A 9,382-nucleotide genomic window follows, 5' to 3' on the forward strand; every position below is an offset into this window, starting at 1 on the left:
AAGTCACTGCAAAAAAAAAAAAAAAAAAAAAAAAAAAACTTCTTACCTGGATTTTTTGTCTTGGTTAGTTGAAATACCTAAAAAATCTTAAATCAAGAATTTTGTAGACAAGCAAAACTTATTGTCTTGTTTTAAGAAATAATATGCCAAAATGAATTGAGTTTTCTTCTTTAAACAAGCAAAATAATCTGCCAAGGGGGTAAGAAAAATAATCTTTTGTCAAAAGGAAAACAAATTTATTTTTCTTACCCCATTGGCAGATTATTGGCAGATTATTTAACTTGTTTTAAGGAAAAACTCACTTAATATTGGCATATTATTCCTGAAAAAGACATTATGTTTCGCTAGCCTAGAAAATGCTTCTTGATATAAGAATTGTTAGATATTTGGACTAAAAAACAAGACAAAAAATCTAAAAAAAAAAAAATGTGCAGTGTTGGTCAGTGATAATATTTGTATATTATTTTGCCTCTATATGGCTACAGACTGGGAAAAAAGACAAGACGAGAAGAGAAAATGATGTGGAACAATTTTAATCAAATCAGTATAAAAACATTTTTAAATATCTATAGTTTAATAATTGCTTTCATATTGCAGATTTATATTAATCCTCTCAGATTGCTTTACCTATTTACATTGAGGTTTATATTTAACTATTATTTATATTCATTCATATTTGTTTCAGAGCCTTAAAATAAATAGAATGATTATTGCAGGTGTTTATTGGTTACAGTCTGTGTCAGATAGATATATGTCATATATATATTTATTTTCTTCACAATAACAAGAAACTAAATTTGTAATACGGATGCAGTCAGATCAGTTCTAAAGATAGTCCATCTCCGCTGTCTCAATATGTTTTGTGATTATGTCCAGTATATATTTTTCATTTGCTGCTTCTTTCAGGTAGAAATGAGACCCAGGAAGCATCTGCACAGTGAAGTCACCGCTAGTCATGATCTTCCAAGCTGTAAAGCAAAAGAGACAAATGAAAGGGATAGCCTCAAAAATAAATATTAGCTATTTACTTATCCTCAAGTGGTTATGAACCTTTATAAGAAACTGCCTATGTTATTCTCACCTTGTAAGTCATGAGGTGAATCCTCTTTTCCATCAAAACATGATACTGGACATGACAGAAAGGGTTTTGATGGTCTGCTACACCTGTTGAACATACAGTATTCCACGTAATCTATACATTTTATTTAATACAGCATACAATTACTGGCTAATTCATTAGGTAAACCTTGCTTGTACTGGGTTGCAGCCTTAATGCCACAATATGCATGATTTTTTTTATCATTATATATATTATCGTTACATATTTTACTGACTTACTGAACATGATTCCTATGTGAGTCCCCTAAGACAGTGGATCTCTATCTCAAACTCTCCAAGAAGAAACTGTGTTGAGATCGACATGTTCCCTACATAGTGGTCACTAAATAATAATAATATAAATTATATAAAAACACATATATATATGTGAATATAGAAAACACTTTTTAAAACTGGAATCATGGCAGAATATCCTGTGATGTCCACTCCGCAGTTTAAAGTAAAGTGTGTCAAAAAAGTCAAAGAAAGATGGAGGAAGTGAGTTGCTACTATTTGATTGGCTGATTAGATGCTTCCATCAAAAAGCAACCTAATTACATAACTGTAGCGGTATTGCATAAATATAATGAAAACATTTTGAATATCTGAATAAGGTGCATTGAGTTTAAGGGGACATTATATCATTCATGGGAGATAGGAGTGTGGCAAAATTAAAAATTAATTTTGGAAATAACTGAAAAGGATGATAGAGAAGATACTATGGGCCCTATCATACACCCGGCGCAGTGTGGCGCAAGGCGCGGCGCAATAGTCTTTTGGTAGTTTAAGCTTGGCGCAAGAGTGGTTTTGAGGCGTTGCGCTACGCTGTTTAAATAGCAAATGCATTAGCGCTCATTTGTGCGCCCATAGGCGTTCTGGTCTAAAAAGGAAGGCGTTCTGAGGCGGACCGCTGGCGCGTTGCTATTTTGAGAAACTATAGTAGATTTTTCATTAGACCAAAACTAACCCGGTCTAAACTCAGGCGCAGAGTTGAGCCTTGCTTACACACTGCTTAATACGCACAAGAGAGCAATAGGCAAATATCTTTACATATGAAAAAATTTTAATATTAAGGATATACATAAGATATAATGAGGATAGATATAGAGTATAAATATAAAGGATTAAAATATTACAAAACATTATTTTCTAGCCTACATAAATATAAAAAAATCACTGCTTTTATGTCTTCTTCATCTCGGGAGGCTTTTTCAGTTCATTCATAACAATTTGCTTTTGTATACTGTTATTATTATTAACAGTATTATTTATTATATCCATATTTATATTTGTTTTATTAAAAACAAGCTTAGATTTGCCCACCTGTCAGGTTTTAGACCATTAGGGCACAGCATGTGTTTTAGGATATAACTCAGGTTTTTGAGCACATTTTGTCATTATTGTTTATTTATTCGTTTGCTGGAAATTATAACTGAATTTAGAAACAGTTTTGAAACGAATATTTGCGCTTAACAAACAAAATTATTTATTTATAGACTAATTGATGTCTGTGCGTAAAGGTTTCCCTATCCAGAAGCGAAAGTGAAAGTAGATCACTTATCTCTCATTCTCATGCAGTAGATGCTGTTTAACAGTTTTCTGTTAAAAAACTGTCAACTGTTTGCTTGTGAAATGCTCATTTTTTCCACTTAGACTTACTTTGCGTCCTGTAAACAGCGAATGCGCTCTTGGCGCGACGCAGATGGCTCTTAAAGGGAATGGGAGATGAGACTCTAATTGTTTTATTCTCAAAACACACCTATAACTCATTAAGAAAATAAACTCAACCCTTTTAGACCATACACCTTGGCGCAAAGCGGATTTTCCCGTCCTTAAATTAGCAAAAACGCGTTCTGACACGCCCTGAAAGCGTTTGCGCCCTGCGTTTTGCGCTCTGCGCATGGACCGTCAAAATAGAGCCCTTTGTGTCAATATTCAACTATCACCTCTGATTTTTTAAAAAAATGTTATTTATTCCCTAAGCAAATCAAGGTTAAAAAGACTAAATGTATATTTATAAACATGTATTCTTCAAGCTAAATGAATTATTTCTTTAAATTTTAAAAATGTGTGTACATGGGATGAATGGGAAGCATGAGATGAAAAGATAACGTACATATTAAGAGATGAATACAACTATATATTAAGAGATAAATACGTCAATCTTTGAGGGAGTTTGGGGACCTTTCAAATTGTTCCTAAATGTGGTGGAGCTGGAAATGTGTTGATTGATGAATAAGAAGAGAGGTCGTAAATATTCATTTATTTATTTTTATTTCGACTTAGTCCCTTTATTAATCAGGGGTCACCACAGTGGAATGAACTGCCAACTTATCCAGCATGTTTTAATCTCCGGATGCCCTTCTAGTTGCAGCCTAACACTGGGAAACACCCATACACTCTCAATTAATCTCTCTCATTCACACACAAATACACTACGGCCAATTTAGTTTATTCAATTCAACTGTACCTTTGGACTGTGGGGGGAAACCGGAAAACCCAAAGGAAACTCAAGCCAACATAGGGAGAACATGCAAACTCTACACAAAAATGCAGGCTGACCCAACCAGGGCTCGAACCAGCGACCTTCTTGCTGTGAGGCGATCGTGCTACCCACTGCGCCACCAGGACGCTAGGTCATAGATATGATGTAAAATACTGAGATTTTTATTTGTTCTCTTTTTTTGTTTTGTTGTTGTTTTTACTTGTTGTTGTTTTATACTGTATTATCTGAGTGTAAAGTTAAAATGCAATAAAGATATTAAAAAAGCAACCTAATGAAGTGGCTGTTGGGTCAGTGAATTTTTTGGTCATTGGATTTTTATTTTAAAAACAGATATTGAAAAACAGGGGCGAGGCAGTGGCGCAGTAGGTAGTGCTGTCGCCTCACAGCAAGAAGGTCGCTGGGTCGCTGATTCGAACCTCGGCTCTGTGTGGAGTTTGCATATTCTCCCTGCCTTCTTATGGGTTTCCTCCGGGTGCTCCGGTTTCCCCCACATTCTAAAGACATGCGGTACAGGTACAATTGTCCATAGTGTATGAGTGTGTGTGTGGATGTTTCCCAGAGATGGGTTGTGGCTGGAAGGGCATCCGCTGCATAAAAACTTGCTGGATAAGTTGGCGGTTCATTCTGCTGTGCCGACCCCGGATTAATAAAGGGACTAAGCCGACAAACAAATGAAAATGATTTTTGTTTTTGAATTTTAAAACGATTATCAAAAAACGTCTCGTTTTTCTTTTTCATGGTGAAAAACGAAAAAACTAAATTCAAAAATTATTTCATTTTCATTTTTTATTTCAAATAACAAAAAATAAAATCACCAGAAACAAAAATGAAGGCTTCTTTTTTATATTTCAAAACCAAAAAGGCCAACACCAATTTTTCACCATGAAATATTCAAAAACGAAAATCAAAGAACGGCTTGTTTTTGTTTTTTTAATATCTGCTTTTAAAATGAAAATCCAATGACCAAAAGATACACTGACCCTGTTGAGTGTATGTTTGTAATTTTTAATTCCATGGGATTATAGTACTGTGCTCTCTGTGTCTGTTGTGTCTATACCCACCTATAGCTGTCTGCTACATAGAGGTCTGCTTTCAGCGCAGGCAAGAAGAGTTTGGCGAGCTCAGCATTGGCCAGTATCTCTGGTGGTGTGCCGCCAATAGAAGTTACCCATATAAGAAACTCATCATCTGACAGATGACTTCTTCTTGGTGCCTGCAGTCTTGCCTCAGACTGAAAAGTATAATTCAATCATAGTAAGCATAGTTCAACCAAAAACGAAAATTTCTCACCATTAACTCTCACCCAAGTGATGCTTTATGAATTGATTTTTTTCTGTTCAACACAAAACAAGATATTATAAAGACAGCAATTAACATCCATAGTAGGAAAAAATTAAATGGAAGTAAATAGCTGTTTTTTCCAGCTTTCTTCAGTATGTATTCCTTTGTATTCAAGAGACAGGTTTGGAACAAGTGAAGGATGAATAAATAATTTCAGAATGATAAATATGGAGTGAACTATCCCTCTAATAGGCATTTAAATCTATATAGTATAAGTATATATAAGTATAATATACATTTTTAAAGCATAATAAATATTATGTAAGTATTATAATAATAAGTATTACAAAATAAAATATTTAAAAAGTTAATATAACACTTAATGTTGTTACCTTCTTATGAATTTCGATAATTTTTTATTTTTGAGTATGTGTTTCCATGAAATGATTCTGTCTTTTTTCTATAATATTCAAATCCATTGACAGCTGCCAGATGTGAAAGTGACCACACTCACATATGGTGCAGAGGCTCCAGAGAGAAACATGTGGATCGGCTCAAGGTTGTGGACCTTCTTGACATGCTCAGCAAAGGCGAAGCAGATCATAGCTCCAAAACTATAGATAGAAGTTGCACAGAACATGTGCTTACTTAAGAAGGTACATATTACGATAGCATACCTACACCTAGACCAGAATAATAGGTCCCAACCTATGCCCGAAGAGTGCAAATGGCTTTTCTTTAAGTTGTGGAAGAAGGACACCGATGACCTCATCAAGGATCTCCTGCATATTTTGAAAAAATGGTTCCTTGGTTCGCCCTTCTCTGCCTGGCAGTCTAACGGAGTACACTGAAAATAAATGAAGAGTTAAAATAATATAAATATAATTATACAACAGTTCTGTCTGGTTGTCAAATCTGATTGGCTGATAGCCGTGCAATATTCAGCAATATCAGAACTCCTACAGCCTCTTTACCCTTTGAGTATTACTCCGCCCACATACAGCCAGCAAAAAGCAGACACCACAGATCTAAAGTTTAAAAGATGCACGCCTAACTGTTTAACTGTCAGCTTATGATTTGAATCCGGAAGAAAGTAGTTCCTCATACAAAAGGGTTTTTGAAACTCTCCATGTTTGATTTTGTTTTTATATACACAATTATGCCGTCAAACTGTTGTATAAACACAATATCACACTCGCAGCAGTGCGATATGGCTGTATATCGGCACTGGTGGGGGCACTACGGCACGGGGCTGCAACGCACGCCTCCCACCAGTGCCGATATACAGCCATATCGCACTGCTACTCGTGTGATGTTGCTTATTGCATTTAGTATATATATATATATATATATATATATATATATATATATATATATATATATATATATATATATATATATATATATACTAAATGCAAGTTCACTGCATGCTTTCATGTTTTAAATAACTTATAAAAAAATGTTCAATCATGTTTAATCATAACAGATACATTTATGCTAAAAACAGCATTCTTATTCTGACCTGTACATCTAATGAACCTAGTGATTTGAAGAATAAGGGCACACACAATTTTGATTAATAAGCACTTTGGGGCTGCACTGTGATCCACAAATAAGGTCTCGTAATATGTCTACAAATTATTCATTTTCTAAATATCCCTGGACACATTCCAAAAAAAAAAATTAAAGGCTTTATTGCTCTTTTATTTTTTTTATATTGTAAACTATATTATTTTTTTACATTAAACTATATTGTTTTTTTTGGTCTTCGATAACGATTAAACCCCTTAAAAATCTATCTTTTAAGTTCCTGAGCTTATCTAACAAAATAACTTATGATAACGATCCAAAAACTCAAATTCATATGTTATAGAAAAATATTAAATACTAATTTGAAAAGGATGAAAAAGCAAGAGAAGGAAAAGAAAAGAAAAAAGAAAAATTGAGTTAAAATTTCATAGGTTGTAATTTTTATTTATTTATTTTTATTTTTTTGCAATATTTTGCTTGAGTTTAATTTTATTATCTTTCCATTTCTAAATGTTTGGTGACAAAAATATTATTTTTATAAATATATCCTTTAATAAATCTGTTTTGTTTAAATGCACCAAAATACATTGCCTATTTTAACTGAGAAATGGATACAAGTATTCATTTTCAAAATGGGGTGTACTCAATTACGCTGAGCACTGTATAGGAATCAGTTATTATTTAATTTACCTTACTAACAATAAATTATGACATTAAAATGAACAAATATAAAACGTAATTACCTATAATTATAGGTAAATTTAATTATTTATCCTTAATAGTTAATATAAAAAAGGTATACTGCCATTTTAAATAGGGAGCTTACCTTCAATAGAGCTGGGGAGAGTTTTGGCCCAGCGAGCATAGTGGATAGAGCCTCCACCTGCCCATGGAAAACAGATGAGACGGACAGAAGCATCCGGACACTTGTTGAAACAGGTTATGACTTTATCCATCCCTCTGAAACGTTATTCAGAACGTTAGATTCAGAACAATAAACCACAGACAAAACTGTAATACAAAATACCAATAGGAAATATGCATGTTGCCAATTAAGGAGATATGAAAAAAGGTCGATCAAAAACTGTGGTCCACTTGTTTACCTGGAGAGAATATTCCACATGATAGTGAGCTACACAAAGTTACTGATCTCTCATTCAAGCCTAATCAATCACATTCAAGAGAGAATCGACTCTTTAAACCATTTTATTATGTTGTGATCATTCCGTCGTTGCTCAATATTAATATTTCTGCTATTGTATTAAGTAAATGAATATTTAATTTATGATTATTTGAGACGGGAATTTATTTAAATGGCTGAATCCTATATAAATTATGTCGAGACTGCAAAATAACTACTTAAAAAACTATTAGTTACTGTTCTCACGTTTATGGTGCAGAAAATATTTCCTGTACAGTCTTCTTCTCTGGTTATTACAGTCACACTAAGCGCTGCTGCCATCTGTAGACCACAGTTTGCTTTCTCAGCTGATGATGTTAAAACCTTAAAACAAACACACGTGTATATATTTTTCTACAGGCCTGTAGCCAGCCTGGTAAAAGGGGTGGTTCTTTTCTGGACTTTTTTGCAGCTGTTCGCCTCATTTTGTATGTAATTATTTAACTTGTTATTAAACAAATTATTAAAAATTAAACACTTAATTTAGTAACATTTTAAGCACTATTTTTTAGCTGGATTAGCTTGTCGGATGGTCATCAAAACCACAATTTCTGATGTAACAAAATATTTCTTAGAGATTTAGAATAAAGAAAAAAAACATCATCAAAAAAAAAATCATATATCATTAGAAAAAAATAGGAATCTGTTAAAGCTTTAAATTAAAAACTGTAGCCTATTGTCATTTACCAGACAGATAATAAACTGGCTAGCACATTCAACTTTCCTCAGTCAGAAATTGGCTTAAAAAACATAATAATAATCATAATTAATAATGTAGCGCTTCACATTTTTTTTCTATCCTCTCCTGTAAAAAAAAAAAAAAAAAGTAAATTTGAAAATTCATGGTTAACAACAAAAGCCAAATTAGTATTCAAATTAATTTTGATATATGGTGCGTTTTTGATGCTTCACATCTTTTTATAGGTCTTTTTTTTTGTTTCAATATATAGCATCCAAGATTTAGAATAAAAGTTACTTTTAAAGTGTTTTCTCTACTTAAAAACAATACAGTAGCGAAAGATGACTTCTCTTTTGTCAAATCATGTGTTTTCTTGCACAGCTGGATGTTGAACTCGTGAAAAATATCAGTAACACTTTATAATAACTATACACTATGAATCATTTACTAAGCATTAGCATCTAGTGAAATCATTATTTGTTAAGCATTAACTCCACATTAATAAACATTAGTAAGCAGTTTATAACTGAAGCTAAATGCTTTATTCTTCACGTATAACCGCATTGATAATGTGCTTAATGATTGTATTTTCATACTTTGTTTATGATTTATATTTCATTACTAAATTTAGTATTGCATTATTTACAAACCATTTGTATTTAAAAGTACCTGGAGGTTTTTAGGATCTTTCAGAATGAGTTAATAGATTATTAATAAACTATTCAAATTAACATTTAGAAATCTTATTATTCAGGCATATAGTAATGATTACTAAGCATGTTAATAAATGCTTTATTAACAGAACTTCAGTTTGCAGTTTTGTGACCTAATTTAAAGTGAGGACTATTCATGCTTTATAAATCCCTTATAAATGACAATTAAAGGCTCATTATCAAATGAACAATAATCTTTGCAATCTCATCTAAAAAGTAAAATTACTTAAAAGTGTAAACATTGCTGAATAACAGGAGAGTCAAAATATGACATAAAATTGGATAAAACAACAACAGCATAATAATTTAACAATATAATAAGATACAATGTTTAAACTCTACAGTGATTTTATTTTAGATAAGGTTGCAAAGATTTATTTTTCATGTGAAGTACA

The 9,382-nt window shown here is 32.5% G+C and overlaps 1 protein-coding gene across 3 annotated transcripts; it reads right to left on the minus strand.

The window, feature by feature from the left end:
- Positions 1-517: 517 nt before the first annotated feature.
- On the minus strand, positions 518-7,857 carry olah (oleoyl-ACP hydrolase). 3 transcript variants are annotated; one of them, NM_001431080.1, is made up of 7 exons: positions 7,803-7,857; positions 7,242-7,375; positions 5,594-5,732; positions 5,400-5,499; positions 4,666-4,835; positions 1,082-1,164; positions 518-968 (listed from the first exon to the last, which is right to left on the minus strand). In NM_001431080.1, the coding sequence occupies exons 2-7, from the start codon at positions 7,369-7,371 to the stop codon at positions 826-828; spliced, it is 765 nt and encodes a 254-aa protein (NP_001418009.1). In that variant the 5' UTR covers positions 7,372-7,375; positions 7,803-7,857; the 3' UTR covers positions 518-825. The 3 variants fall into 3 exon arrangements, with proteins under 3 accessions (NP_001418009.1, NP_001035021.2, XP_073787097.1); NM_001039932.2 differs by having other exon boundaries at positions 7,519-7,829; XM_073930996.1 differs by lacking the exons at positions 7,242-7,375; positions 7,803-7,857 and adding an exon at positions 5,860-5,937.
- Between the last annotated feature and the right edge of the window lie 1,525 nt (positions 7,858-9,382).

The sequence above is a fragment of the Danio rerio genome, chromosome 19 (assembly GCF_049306965.1).
Source record: "Danio rerio strain Tuebingen ecotype United States chromosome 19, GRCz12tu, whole genome shotgun sequence".
Taxonomy (NCBI): Eukaryota; Metazoa; Chordata; class Actinopteri; order Cypriniformes; family Danionidae; genus Danio; species Danio rerio.